The sequence below is a fragment of the Nicotiana tomentosiformis genome, chromosome 2, assembly GCF_000390325.3.
Source record: "Nicotiana tomentosiformis chromosome 2, ASM39032v3, whole genome shotgun sequence".
NCBI classification, from domain to species: domain Eukaryota; kingdom Viridiplantae; phylum Streptophyta; class Magnoliopsida; order Solanales; family Solanaceae; genus Nicotiana; species Nicotiana tomentosiformis.
Genome location: NC_090813.1, coordinates 6,039,182 through 6,053,885, shown reverse-complemented (window position 1 = coordinate 6,053,885; position 14,704 = coordinate 6,039,182). Strand labels below are relative to the sequence as shown.

General features: G+C 36.4%; 1 protein-coding gene across 1 annotated transcript; it reads left to right on the top strand.

Moving 5' to 3' along the window:
- The first annotated feature begins 5,780 nt into the window (after nt 1-5,780).
- LOC104113372 (probable plastid-lipid-associated protein 13, chloroplastic) lies at nt 5,781-9,672 on the top strand. Its single transcript, XM_009623509.4, has 7 exons — nt 5,781-6,197; nt 6,550-6,671; nt 6,755-6,838; nt 6,959-7,055; nt 8,000-8,216; nt 8,690-8,742; nt 9,406-9,672. Exons 1-7 carry the CDS (start codon nt 5,952-5,954, stop codon nt 9,481-9,483), a joined length of 897 nt encoding a protein of 298 aa, XP_009621804.1. The 5' UTR covers nt 5,781-5,951; the 3' UTR covers nt 9,484-9,672.
- The last annotated feature ends 5,032 nt before the right edge of the window (nt 9,673-14,704 follow it).

Below are 14,704 nucleotides of genomic sequence, written 5' to 3'. Positions count from 1 at the left end.
TTAGTGAATAGAAAGGCTGGCGCCAATAAGGAACCTGGTTCCTCGAAAAAGGCCAAGGTTAGTGTGACCAAGGATGTTGGATGGGAAAATCTAAGAAAACAGAAGGTGCTTTGGGGGAGAACCTTTGCCCCAGACATTCTTGACCTGACAGGAATGCGACAACTGGTTGAAATTTGTGAATTTCAACAGTGGACACATCTGTTCACACATGAGAGTCCCAAAATGTATGAGGCCGAGGTACACAGTTTCAATGCCGATCTGTTCACTGTTGAGGATGATAACATCTGCTTGAAGGTAAATGGGGTTGACTTTGTAATTGATGAGGCTGTATTGGAAACCATCTTGGGAGTGCCTACTTATGGTATATCCTCTATTGAAGGGACTTGCTCTTCAAACTTCAGAAATGCCATTCTGAATGATGATGCAATCCAATAGGGCGAACGGGTGCACAAGAAGGCCCTCCTTCCAGTATACCAGCTGCTATTCGAAATGGTGAACAAAGTGTTGCTCCTTCATGCAGAAAGACATTCTATTACATCACGAGAAGATCTGTTCCTCATGGAGGCTCTGGATGCATACTCCACTATAAATCTGCCGGGAATCATGATTGAGCACATGAAAAAGATAGCAGATTTCAAGGATGGTAATCATGGACTGTCCTATGGGTTTTTTCTCACCAAAGTCTTTGAGTTCTTCAAAGTTCCCCTGGGAAAGGCCACCTTGAGGGTCAGCTCAGTTAGGCCCAGGAGGCCTAACTGAGGGCAAGGAATGTTATCCTTGAAGTTGAAGGCAAGGAATGTTATCCTTGAGGGTCAGCTCAGTTAGGCCCAGGAGGCACCTGGTTCTAGTAGCTCACAAAGTGCAGAGGTTGCTCGCCTGACCAAAGAAAATGCTGATCTCAAGAAACAGGTTGAGGACCTGAAGGAGAGGTTGCTCAATGAGCAAGGGTCAGCAGATGCTCGAATGGATATCCTCCTTAGAACTCTCGCCTCTTCCTCTCTGCCTCCCTCTTCCAGTGCTCCTTAGAGTCATTCCCTTCCCAGTGTCAAGTTCAAGTTCAAGTTGTTTCTATTTCCTATGTTTGGTTATGTTTGCTGACTGGTACTTTTTTTTTGGCTGTTTTTATTTTGTGGTGATTGTGTAACAATGGAACTGACCCTGTTTATTTCCAAAATTAATGAATTTCTCGTCCTTTTGTTGTGCATATCTTGCTCTTCTGCTATGTTTTTAGTCATGATTGTGTGCACACATGTGGCACGAGTTAACTAGGCTAGACTTTCTTTTTTGCTTATTGCTTGTGCCTAATCTTTTTATGATGCCAAAAGAGGGAAAAGTAATTGAGGGGGAACAAAGGGTGGAACAACACATGCTTAGGGGGAATTTCAATTACAAGTTTGTCATCATCAAAAAGGAAAAATTGATAAGTTATGTGTCCTGCTATGTTTTGATGATCTGACAAACTTAATGTTAAGAACCAGATGGGGAACCTGTTCCACATCCTCTGAGTGCTCAAGATCAACAAGTCTCAAGTCTGGGACATGCTCCAACTTTTAGAGTCCAAGAAACAACATAAGGAACAAATCGATATAAGTTCTCTTGCTCACAGTACCGGTCAACTCCCCACAGCTGTAAAGTGACTGCAACTGTTCCTTTGCACACACGCAACCGTACAAACAGTGGAGCAGTCACTTTATGGGGAATGCCTTTGTACCAAACATGCTTACATCATTCAAGTGATGTCACTTATGCAATATTAACATGAAGGAAAGACAAAAAACACTTGCACACTCCAAAATTCATCAAGCTTTCTCTCAAGTGTATTGCCAACCTGCACGTGACATTCAAGGCGTCAAGAATAAAGAGCAACATAATAAAGTACCAGTTTCCTACATTGAGTCATCATATGTCCTTAGTTGTGTAGCACCTTTGTCAAAGTAATTTACTTGTAATTCCTACTTAGCTCAGTTAGAAGCATTGTGTAGGAGCCCTTTGTAAAATCATAAATCATGTGTTTGTGTCTGGGCTAGAGTTAGTCGAGTTGTAAGCTTTGTAATAGAGTTATTACAAAGGGGATTGTAATAGAGTTGTTACAAGTTAGTGAGGGATTAAGAGGTTAATTCCTAGTTTATAACAGTTTGTAATATGAAATTTGCTCAGTAGTGAAGTTAAAATCCTACAAGGGTAGGTCGTTATTTTTAATCCCATGAGCTGGGAGTTTTTCACGTAAAACTCTACTGTGTCGTTTACTTACTGTTGTGTGCGTGCGTTCTGTGAAAACTAATAGAGAGCCTGGTTCTCTATATAGTTTGGTGGACCCTTAGTTTCTATCAAATTATAACATCTATTATACATCTGCCAGCTATTTTAAGTTAGGGAACTTTTAGAAATGACTATTGTTTGGAGGCTTATTACCGGACATAGCTATAATGCTTATTACATTCCGTAGCTACTAATTGCTTGACATGGGATGTATAGCATTGTATTCAATTCAGTTGTATATACTGTATTCAATTCAGATGTATTCGTTCTTATATATTTTATATTGTACTGAATTCAATTATATTTAAACAACAAAAAAATTAAGAAAAATAGGGTATATACCGCCGTATTCAATTCGGTTGGATACACTGTATTCAATTCAGCTATATTCTGTTAGGTGTTTGTCCTGATTTTCTACCATATTTGATTTTCCTATCTCTTGAAGGAAAGGGCAACATATTTACTATAGTTGAGTTTTCCTTTTTGTAGAAGGAAACTATAATTCTTCCATGTTTGGCTAGTTTCTTTTCTTGTAGGAAAAGGTTTGGACTTCTATAAATTGAGGATCCTTTCTTCTCATTCAGTAGCATCCACAATGTAGCCATATAGGATTTGAGAGTCGTGTTTAGGGGGAGAACTTTACGGGACAAGTGTTAGTATGTCACTTGTGTTTGCCTCTTCGTGAGGTTGCTCTCTCGATATTTTGTACTCTCTTTTATATAATGGATTGCTCATCTCCATCTATGGACGTAGGTCAATTGACCGAACCACGTTAAATATTTGTGTCTTTTTTGGTATATTCTCTTTTATTGTTGGATTTATCGTCGTTCAGGTGTTGCTTTACTAGCTTCCGCATAACACCTGATTTTTTCGGTCCTAACAAGTGGTATCAGAGCGAGGTTCAAGACAGGTTCATCTTGGCGGGTTCAGTTCTAGCCGCAACATATTTGACGATAATCGTGATTTTTGTCTGAGAAATTTGACCCCGAGTGCTACGCACGTTGAGACAAACTTTGCAGTGGAGATTTGGAGATGCGGCCTGTTGAAGATTATGTGAATAAGGTGAATCAAGTGTTTTTTATCAGAAAATTTAGGCCAAGGGGGAGAACTGTTAGGTGTTTGTCTTGATTTTCTACCATATTTGATTTTTCTATCTCTTGAAGGAAAGGGCAACATATTTACCATAATAGGATTTTTCTTTTTGTAGAAGGAAACTATAATTCTTTCATGTTTGGCTAGTCTTTTTTCTTGTAGGAAAAGGTTTGGACTTCTATAAATTGAGGATCCTTCCTTCTCATTCAGTAGCATCCACAATGTAGCCATATAGGGTTTGAGAGTCGTGTTTAGGGGGAGAATTTTACGGGATAAGTGTTAGTGTGTCACTTGTGTTTGCCTCTTCGTGAGGTTGCTCTCTCGATATTTTGTATTCTCTTTTATATAATGGACTGCTCATCTCTATCTGTGGACGTAGGTCAATTGACCGAACTACGTTAAATATTTGTGTCTCTTTTGGTATATTCTCTTTTGTTGTTGGATTTATCGCCGTTCAGGTATTGCTTTACTAGCTTCCGCATAACGCCTGATTTTTCGGTCCTAACATATTCACTCTTTACTATTTTATATTGTATTTAATTTTATTGTATTCAATTTCACTGTATTCAAACAATAAAAAATCACAAATTCGGTGATATTCGGTTGTATTCAATTCACAGTATTCATTCGTAGCTACTTTTACACTGTATTCAATTCACTATATTTAATTCAGTTGTATTCAAGTAACAAAAACTTTAAAAATACAGGGACCTGCTACAAAAAATATCCTTCGGAATACATAAATACAAGCAAACTTACATAAAAATAAAATGTATTTACATTGACAAATACAGAATACATTCAAATTTGAGTATATTTGTATCATTGTATGTGACTCAATAGCAAAGAAGAGAAGAAAGTTCCCCGGAGATGGCGTCTTCCGACCAAGCAAAATACTGTATATATTATATTAAAACTAAAAATGGAGAAGAATAAAAATTCGACCAAATCTGAGAATACACTATCACAATGTATCTACCAAATTCGGTTAGACGAATACACTCATTTATGAGATACAAAGAAGGAGAAGAAGCCATGGATTCCGGCATCTCTGTTAGATTCAGATCTGGTGACTCCTCTAATCTTCCTCCTCCATTATTTTCGCTGCTTTTATTGGACCAATCGCGACTTCATGATTTTTAGATCTGTATCTAATGGTGGAGATGAGAGAAGGGAAGAAAGAGAGAGAGGTGGCTGGATCTGATGGTGGAGATGGAGAAGGAGAGAGAGAGAGAGACGGTGTTTGGTTGGGCTCCGGTAGAGCTGGACGACGGCCAAAGAAATACAAGGAGAGGAGGGGGGGGGGGGGGGGGGTTAGGAAAAAAGGAGAGAGAGTTGAGGGATAATAGAGATGGTTGGGGGAAAAGTTGAGGGATCAATTGTATATATTTGTGCTTTGATATAAAATATTAAAAGTGCTATAAATATAATATTTTTAAAGTATTTTGGTTTATAATAAATAGGGTGCATTATTTAGTTATAACATATAATTTTTTTTTTTAAATTTAAGAGATTAGGTGGGCGGGTATTTAGATTAATTCTTCTTTCACATGATAATGTTCAAAGCCATATAAGTGATATCATCTGGGTTTTTGTCCTGTAGATTGAGGAAGCCACAAACTAATTCTGGGCTCTCTTTCATTTCCACTTTTCAGGAAAACCCAGAGCCACAATGTCAATACCGCCGAAGGCCGAGTTCTTTGATATTGCCAGCTCTACAAGTATACATATCGCCTGTTTGGTTCAATTTTCCTCTTTAATACCAAATAAAATCAAATATTGTGAACTTTTTCAAATTAAAATCAAACTAAACCAAAGTCAAACATACATCTTCGTTTTTTTACGTCAATTTTTGTCGAAATGGTTTAAACTACCGTTATCGTTTGTTAAATGTTTTACATGTACCCTCCGTCTATCTTTCCGTCCAAAAAAGCGCACGACGTTAATTCTGTTAATAAAATTGCCAACACCCCTACGTCTGACGACAGAACCTGCGTGCCTTCAATTTAATGACGTGTTGACTTTGTACGAAACCACATAACAATCTCAGGCTGAAACGAAAAATGGGTCTTATTTCGATATACCTACCTGATCCGACTGTAGATTTTCTTATCTGGGTCATAAAAATACATTAACCCATTCTTTTAGCCTATGACTTTCTTTGGGGTGTAGTAAACAATAAATACTACATTAATTTCGTATGTTTTTTTGGACGGATAGATCAATGGAGGGTACCTGTAAATTATTTAACAAACGATAGAGATATTTTAGGCCTTTTCCGTTCACTTTTTCATAAATATATTTTCTTAAGCACTAGTTAGACTATTAGTTCCAAACTCCTTTCAATAATGTTTTCATGACAAAATAAAAATAGGTAAAAACTTTTTTTTTTAAAAAACAAATAAGAGGTGGGTGAGGGAGATGGACCCATGAGGAAGTTCAGTTTCAAAGAATAACACTAGAAACAAGTAGTAGAGACGTCTAGAATTTAATCTTGAGAAGAGACCAGTTTCAACTTTCAACAGAGCCACATTATAAATTCCATTCCAAAATACTCACTAATCAAATTCACTCTCTTTCAGTCCATTCTTCCATTTTTAATGGCAATTTTAACTCAAAACTTGTCACTTCCATTTTCATGCCAGCGTCCACTGTATACGTCGTCGTCGTTTCCACCCCCTTCTTCTCCTTCTGCACTTTCTACCATCAGTTTCTCAGAAAATTACCGAAATGCCCGAAAGAAATTGAGAATTTGCAGAGCCATGAGTGGGGTAGTAGAAGGAGCTTCTTCCCCTTTTGCTAAAGAAATGGAAAGACTTTCAGCTAAAGAATCTTTACTTCTTGCTGTGAGTCATTAATGTGCCTTTTCCAATTTCCTTACACTTTATAGTTTACTTTTGTGACTTTAAGTTTTATGCTGTTATGATCATTTATTTAGTAATTATGGGTAATTTGTTGATAAACATTATTTGGTCCAACTTTTATATTCCTAATTGGGTTCCTAATACTAAAACAATCACTGGTACAAGTGCAGTTTTTATATTTAATTCGTATCTATTCTATGTGTCACAAAGTATGTTGTTCTCCCTAAACTGGAAAATATTTGAAAGAAAAAATGGTAGACTCGCCAAATAGTAATAGTGGCATTCTGAGTATTTGTCCCTTAAACACTAGTGTATGTTTTTCATTCTACAACAGTTGAAAGATGCTGGAGGTTTTGAGGCAGTAGTCACTGGGAGGACAACAGATGTACAGCGCATTGATGTGAACGAGAGGATCATTGCCCTTGAGAGACTTAATCCGACAACTCGACCAACAACGTAAGGTTTTATAATCTGACTGAGCAACATCATTTGTTCAAGATTCTTGATAAGATAATTTACTTGTGTTTTCAGCTATCCAGGTCTCCCTATTTGGAAGGTCGATGGAATTTTGAGTGGTTTGGAGCTGCAAGTCCAGTGTTCTTGGCTACCAGACTTTTATTTGGGCAAGTATTCTTTTTCTTTGGTGGATTACATCCGGTTATATTAAATATTATGCACTGGATTTTGTTATAGTTCAGTTTGATTCAAATAACTGCTAATATACGAATATTGTGCTGTTGCAGGAGAATTCCTCCGACACTGGCAAATCTATCAAAATTAGATCTGCTAATCAGAAATGTATACGGGACTGCTATTGCGCATGTGAAATTACTGAATTCGGTAACTCATCTATCTCAATACATTTCATATGCAGAACATATGTTATGGTCAAACAGAAAAGAATTTTCTCTTTACTAATTAGAAGGTGGAATGAAAAGGATAGCAATGGAGTTTGTTATGCTTTCTTAGTCAATGCAGTGCAAGAACTGGACTCTAGCCTGCATTCTAGTTTTCTTTCCTTCCTTTACTTCACAGTTATTGGTAATCGGTGCTTCGTGTACTGTAAAACTATGGAAAATAATCAAGCAACAAAGGATTGATGAGGACAAAGAAGAACGGCGAAAAGGAACTAGCAAATATTAATGATGGAAAAAGTTAAAGAGTAAAGAACTGATAGACATTTGATTGACATGATGTTGTAAGCTAACAGCTAGCCCCTTATTTGGATTATAACAAATGCAATATGCGTAAGAAAAGCTTGATACTTTGACATTAGCGGCGTAGTATCAGGAAACAAAGAAGCAACATAATCAAATGTGCTGTAGTAACTGGTGCTCTCTTCACCAAGGATTAGGCATATGGGAGCCTTATAAGAAAAAATTATTAGGTAAATGAGATGAAATAACCTGACTATTTTGCCTCAACTAGAATGAAGGCCGTCGGAAATCATTGACCGCTAGGCCGCACAAACATATTGTAAATTATTGAATAAGTTTTCTATTAAGCAATTTAAAGGGCTGAGTATTCCTTGGTTTACACTAAGTTCTGAACCTAAATGCTCATGCTCAGTTAGCCTGACACTCAAAGCTTAGCCCTAATACTTCTAAGTAAGAAGAATTACCTTAGCCCTGATTGGCCTAAGCAAGTTAGTCCAGCTTGGCTCAACTTAGTCAAGGCCTCGAGGAGCTGCTTCATAATTATTTCTGGTCATCAGGAAAAGTAGTTGCATATATTTCTGATCATTGAATATTAGCAACGACAAATATGATGACGGTGGAATGCAGATCGAAGGTAGATTTGTTCTCTCCAGCAAGTTTTCTGTTGAGGGACCTCTTCGAATGAAAGAGGAATATGTTGAAGGGATATTTGAAACTCCGAAGGTAAATGAGGACACCGTCCCTGAGCAACTAAGAGGTGCTTTCGGTCAGGCTGTTAGCACTCTCCAGCAACTTCCTGTTCCCATCAAAGATACTGTGTCCAGTGGGTTGAAAATTCCTCTTGGTAAGCATTTAATATCTCTTTAGGATTTGGTCTTTGTTATCAACTAAGGACTAATCCTAAGCCATTTAGACTAAGATAGTGTATCTTGATAAGAGCTAAATGTGCAATAATGCACCTTCACAAGCATATTTAAGCTTATTAACATATAAGAGTGATGTTTCTTTTTCTAAAAATAATAATGTATGAGGGTGATTTATCTTTTGAACCTTCCCACTTTTGTCCGGAATCTTGAGTCTTTATTTCACTTCTTGTTGTTTTCAGAATCTTGAGTAGTTAAATTCATTGTTCTGCATTAAAGTGTAAGATAATATACTTGATTCCAGTCAGATTTCTCGTCCTGGTTGTTCAGTTCCTTCAACTGCTTGGCAAGGTCTATCGTGGCATCTTAGAAGGCTGACTTGTTTAACCTTTTCTAACGTAATATTTGTGTTACTATTTTAGTCACATATAATACTCCTAGTTACTTTTTACAGGTGAGGCGTTTCAAAGACTCATTATGATTTCTTACCTTGATGAAGAGATCCTGGTAAGTCCACTTCAATTAGTTTTATAAGCTGCTTTATTAATTCAGGATGGGTATCAGACTAGAAATGCTCCCATTAGTGGACATTGTTAGAAAAGAATACGAAAATAATAAACAGAATGGCTTTGAGGCGTGAAAATCGACTGTATTCGGGGAAATACAAAATGATACTCTTCAGGATACAACAAAGCTTGTATAATACTTGTGATTTTTCTAGAAATCACAACTGTTCCTTTGCGAAAAGGTGTCTTGTTTCACAAACAGACAAAAGTATGTGTCCTAAAATCAAAGACATGAAAGTGGCAAGTGCTAATAAGGCTCCAAAAGAGACTTCTCTCTTCCGATGTGGGAACAATCCCACACTTGCCAAATTCAAAATAACAAACTATCTTACAGACATGAAATGCATCAATGCTTTCATAAATGGCGAAACATAGCCACAACTACATGTAACTTCTTCACTATATTGATAACTGAGTACTTTTATAATGTAGAACTGACAAGATATAAGGAATACTTGGATGGATTTATGCACTTGAATATTTGCGTTTGAATCTGCAGTTTGTGTATATAAAGTAATTACTGCAATTGTATGCCAATTCTTATGATAGTGCATTGAACCCAAAAGTTCATATTAATTTCTGATGTTGGTTGTTTGAAAAACAGATAGTAAGGAACTCTGCAGGAGAACCCGAGGTTTTAACAAGGTTGGATCCAGCCCCTGATCCAGAACCATTATCTTAATACGAGAATGGGGAGCTCAACTACTCTGAAAGAACCGGGTCATTTGCTTCATTTTTCTCACCAAGTGTTGTATAGATTAATGTCACTAAAGGAATCGTAAAAGATTTTAACTTTTATACATTGACAGTGTAAAGAAATTTTTTACTCTATTCCGTCATTTAAAAGGTAACTTGAGGTAACTCTTCATAATGAGTGGAATCAAGAACATCGAAAATAAGATAGGTAACCTACTGCAGACATGATATATTAGCTAAATTCATTGTGAATTTTGTGCTTATCTCTTGATTGGGTTCTTCTTGACGTTGAAGTAGTGGTTGATGTTTAGTATAATAAATACGAAGTTGTTGTGAGAGTTGGTATTATATGTAGAGAAACAAAAGCCTAGCAAAGCATTTAAGAGATAACAACAAAAAGAACAAAATAAATCTTGGAAATGAAAGAAAACAAAGAAAGTAGAAGGGTTAGTTGCACGTATGATCATCGAATTTTATCTATTATAGCAGTAAGTCATAAAATTATTTTTTATCACATTAAACTAACTTAATTTTATTCATTATAACAGTAATGTTAATAAACTTTACCTACTATAACGGTCAAGGTGACTTTACTTATAAAATGGGGGCAGTTTTATGACTTTGCTATTCTATATATTAAGTAAATCTCAATTATTTTAACGTGATAAAAAATAGCTTCATGACGTTACTATTGTAATTGGTAAACTTCAGTTATTCTAATGTATAATTTTGTGATGTTACTGTAATAGTGAGTAACATTCAGTCATTTTAATGCGTAAATGACTATACATAAAATGTGTATATGCAACACTCAACAGATCTCTAAAACGTAACATAATTTGAGAATCATCAAATTAAGTATAAATACTAAAACACAATAGAACAAAAATACTGGTTTACAAAATTAATTAAACTGATCTTGTATAAAACTATCAAATTCAGGGAAATTACCACCCAAGAAACCTCCACCAGAAATTGCATTCTTCCATATATTTTCATCTCCTTTAATCCTTTCTTTCGATTCTGAGGGACAAAATCCAGCCCTATTAAGCTCCATTTTTTTTAATTAATAAGGGCTTATTAAGAAAGCTTCGCGCCTTGTTAAACTTTTTGGTAATTCTTGGTCTTTTCTTGATTTTATGGTCCATTAATTTTTTTTTTAATTATAAGATCTTTTTTTACATGAAATTATTAAAATATATAATGAAGAGACGGTAAATAAAACAGAATATATTTTTGTAGAATCACTTCCTTCTATGTAAATTGTAATTGTTTATAAAAGATCATTTCCTCGATATAACACAAAGAGAAAGTCAATAAACAATTGAACTCAATGGTCTCCCAATTATATTTATTATGTATCTCAAGAGGAGTCCTCTCTAATTGCAAAAGTGGCCGTGCCATTTATCAGAATCTGATGATATTAATATCATATTAATTTGAATTCTTCTCTGGATGAGTGTACAACATATATAGCTGCCAACTTGATCATATTATGATCAAACCCAGCTTAACACTTCATTGTTTGGATAATATAAACTAATATAGGATTTAAAAACGAACAACGTAACACCCAATAACGCTATTCTTATAATAAACTAACATAAGATTTAAAAACGAACAACCGAGCAGGCTTGCAGCTAGTGATGAATATATAGATGAAGGGTTTACATTCCTCCAAATGACATCTTTTTTCCTTTTTTGAAAAAAAAAAAAGAGTTCTAGTTAGACTTCGTTGGAAATTTGCATTTTTTTGGTAGTGGGAGTTTGAGAAAAAGAGAGATTTTTTAAATTTGTAGTCTAAAACAAGCTATAGGTATTTGTATTGCTATGAATCATCTCACTAAGGGTAAATTGAGAAGTTTAAAGTTAAATTAATTTTAAGTATAGAAAAGTATCACTTTTTTAAGACAAACTAAAAAAGAAAGTGCATCACATGAATTTGAATAGATGGGAATAATATATATTTTAGGAAACAATATTAATGACGCAATGGAATATCTAAAATATTCTCGTGCATTCCCTCCCGGGACGGTTCTAAGGCTTTGGACATTGAGTCAGTTGCCTTAGGCCCCAAAAATTTGAAGGCACCAAATTTATTTTAAATTCTTCTTATTATTATTTTTTTTATTATTAATATATGCTATATAATTTTTTATATAAATAATTAGTATAAAGAAAAGTGTTACAATATATTTTTTTGTTACTTGATTGTGGTTATTTTATACAATAAATTTATAAACTATGCTAATTTTCGTCACTCTTCAATTTTAAATCGACAACATAATGAATTTCTTTTACAATATTCTCTGAAACTGCATGAACACAAAAGCATTTATGCACCGGTTTTCTTTTAGTATAATTCGACATATTATATTAGGTTATTTACAATTTATTTTAGATATTCACCAATAAGTTCTACTTAATAGAATGAACTACAATTATTGTTTAAATTGATTGGAAGGAGTAAATTAAATATTTTTGACACCGTCAATGCTCTAAACTTAAGCTATTACGTTAGGTACGTTTAGTTCTTTTTCTTGTTTGTGATGATAGACAAATCAAAATTTTCACTTTGAGTTCTGGACCTCAACATCCGTTAGTCCACCACTTTATTTTTTGTGCTCTTCTTCCTTTTTTTAAAAAAGTTTTTTCTTTGAAATTCACTTTTCTGTCTTAAATGATTAATTTGTTATTTAAAAAGTAAATTTTGTTGTTAGTGTAAATATTTTACAAAGTAAATTGTATACGGTCGAAATCGAGATTGACTATAACTTGGTAGATTTGGCTTGGAACGTGGCGACCACGGACTGGAGATTGACCTCGAGTCTCACCAAGCTAGAACCTGAGGTCGGAAGACCTACCCTCGAGGAGCTTTGAGTCCGGTCTCAACCTTAGCCTCGAGCGATCTCGAAAATAACAAATGGAAGATCGAAATATCCGCGACCGGGCGGATATTACAGCGGGAATCTCGGCGCATATCGGCAAAGAGCCAGCAATTAGCAAATCAAAAGATTTTTACCTTTAATAGAAATGCACCTAGAGTAGGACTCCTCTACTATATAAATGGGGGTCTGATAATTTATTACACATATTGTGACACACATCCCAAAATAATATACTATTATTTTTAGTTTTTATTATCTCATCATTCTGTTCCGGCATCGATTAAAATATTTTTGACTCAAGGGTGATCAACCTTCAAGGCTAAGATTGTTCAACTTGTGTGGTTTGCATTTACTTTTTCATCATTAATTTCAATATAATCTGATTTCTCATTTTGTATCAAGTTAGATCACGTATCCTTAAAGCCACGTATAAATTCAATTATTATCCAATTTTGAGTGTAAATAGTTTGGCACCCACTGTGGGGCTAAGGATAATAGTGGTTATTTGATATAAATCTCCTAACACACACTACTTTACACTTGCTCTTTGAAGTGTCTTTGATTTCACGCTAAAATATAAAATGTCGAACTCTCAATCAGCACCCCTGCATGTTGACTACGAGTCCGGGCATCAAGGTGAAAATAATAATATAGTGCCCGGAAATGAGGTACCACATGCTGATTCCAGTGAAATTTCGATCGCAGACCCGATTGACGCTAATTCACATGTGGCTATCGATGCAAATTTACGTACCGACCCCAAAAATAACGTTTGTGGTGAAGCCTGATCGGCAACTCGAAACACACAAAACGTCGAAGGAGATGGGATCAGTCTACGGGTGATCTTCGAAATGTTGCAGGCTCAAAATGCGGCGATAGCTCAATTGTAGAACCAAAGCCGTGCACCGAGCAGGGTTGAGCCCGATCCACCCTAGGAAGTCAACCGCAGGGATGAACCGGTCGCAGAAAGTCGAACGAACATGAATCGGGGACTAACCCAGAGATCATAAATATGCTCGAGGAGTTGACAAAAAGGATAGAATCAGGGGAGAAAACAATCAAGGCTAACGACAAAAAGGTGAAAACCTACAATTCCAGGATAGACCAAATCCCAGGAGCACCACCAATATTGAAGGACCTGGATTCCAGGAAGTTCGTGCAAAAACCTTTTCCTCCGAGCGCGGCTCCAAAGTCGATCTCCAAGAAGTTCTGTATGCCCAAAATACCTAAGTATAATGGAACAACTGACCCAAACGAGCATGTAACCTCTTATACATGTGCTATCAAAGGGAACGACTTGGAGGATGATGAGATTGAGTCTGTTCTATTGAAAAGATTTGGGGAGACGCTATCAAAGAGAGTTATGATATGGTATCACAACTTACCTCCTAATTCTATTGAGTCATTTGATATGCTTGTAGGCTCTTTCGTAAAAGCACACGCTGGTGCCATCAAGGTCGAAACTAGGAAATCAGACCTTTTTAAAGTCAAACAGAAGGATAACGAGATGCTCAGAGAGTTCGTGTACGGTTTCAAATGGAACGAATGGATCTGCTGCCTGTCACTGATGATTGGGCTATTCAAGCTTTCACTCAAGGACTCAATATTCTAAGCTCGGTGGCTTCACAGCAACTGAAGCAGAACTTAATAGAATACCCGATCGTTACATAGGCCGACGTGTATAACCTGTATCAATCGAAAATCAAATCCGAAGATGATCAACTCGGGCCCCCTTCGGGGTCTGTCTATCCCATCGGAACCCCTGACTGAGTCAAGAGAGACATCAATCGTGAACCAATACCAGATAGGGATCGGTATCAACCATATAATGAAGATCTAAGAAGCAGTGGGTCCGAGTGGAACTCCTTGAGAAACGAAAGGAAAAATAACCGAGGTCAAGGCAACCGGGGACTCATGACCAAAAATGGCTTCGACAAGTCTGTCGGGCCTAAGGAAGCACCGAGGCTATCAAAATACAACTTTAGTGTTGATGCTGCCGTCATTGTATCAACTATCGGGTGCAATAAAGATACCAAATGGCCTCGACCTCTATAGTCTGATCCAACCCAAAGGGATCCTAACCAGATGTGCAAATATCATGGCACTCACGGTCATAGAACGGAAGATTGTTGATAGCTGAGAGAGGAAGTAGCCCGTCTATTCAACAATGGGCACCTTCGAGAATTCTTGAGTGACCGAGCAAGGAATCATTTCAGGAACATGGATCCTAACAAACAGGCAGAACAAGTAGAACCTCAACACATCATTAACATGGTCATCAGTGGGGTTGATATCCCATATGGGCCGACGTTGAAACAC

Coding starts and splice junctions, on each gene's coding strand:
- LOC104113372 (XM_009623509.4), top strand. CDS start 5,952: ATGGCAATTTTAACTCAAAACTTGTCACTTCCATTTTCATGCCAGCGT. Junction 6,198..6,549: donor AAGAATCTTTACTTCTTGCT/GTGAGTCATTAA, acceptor ATTCTACAACAG/TTGAAAGATGCTGGAGGTTT. Junction 6,839..6,958: donor GCTACCAGACTTTTATTTGG/GCAAGTATTCTT, acceptor GTGCTGTTGCAG/GAGAATTCCTCCGACACTGG.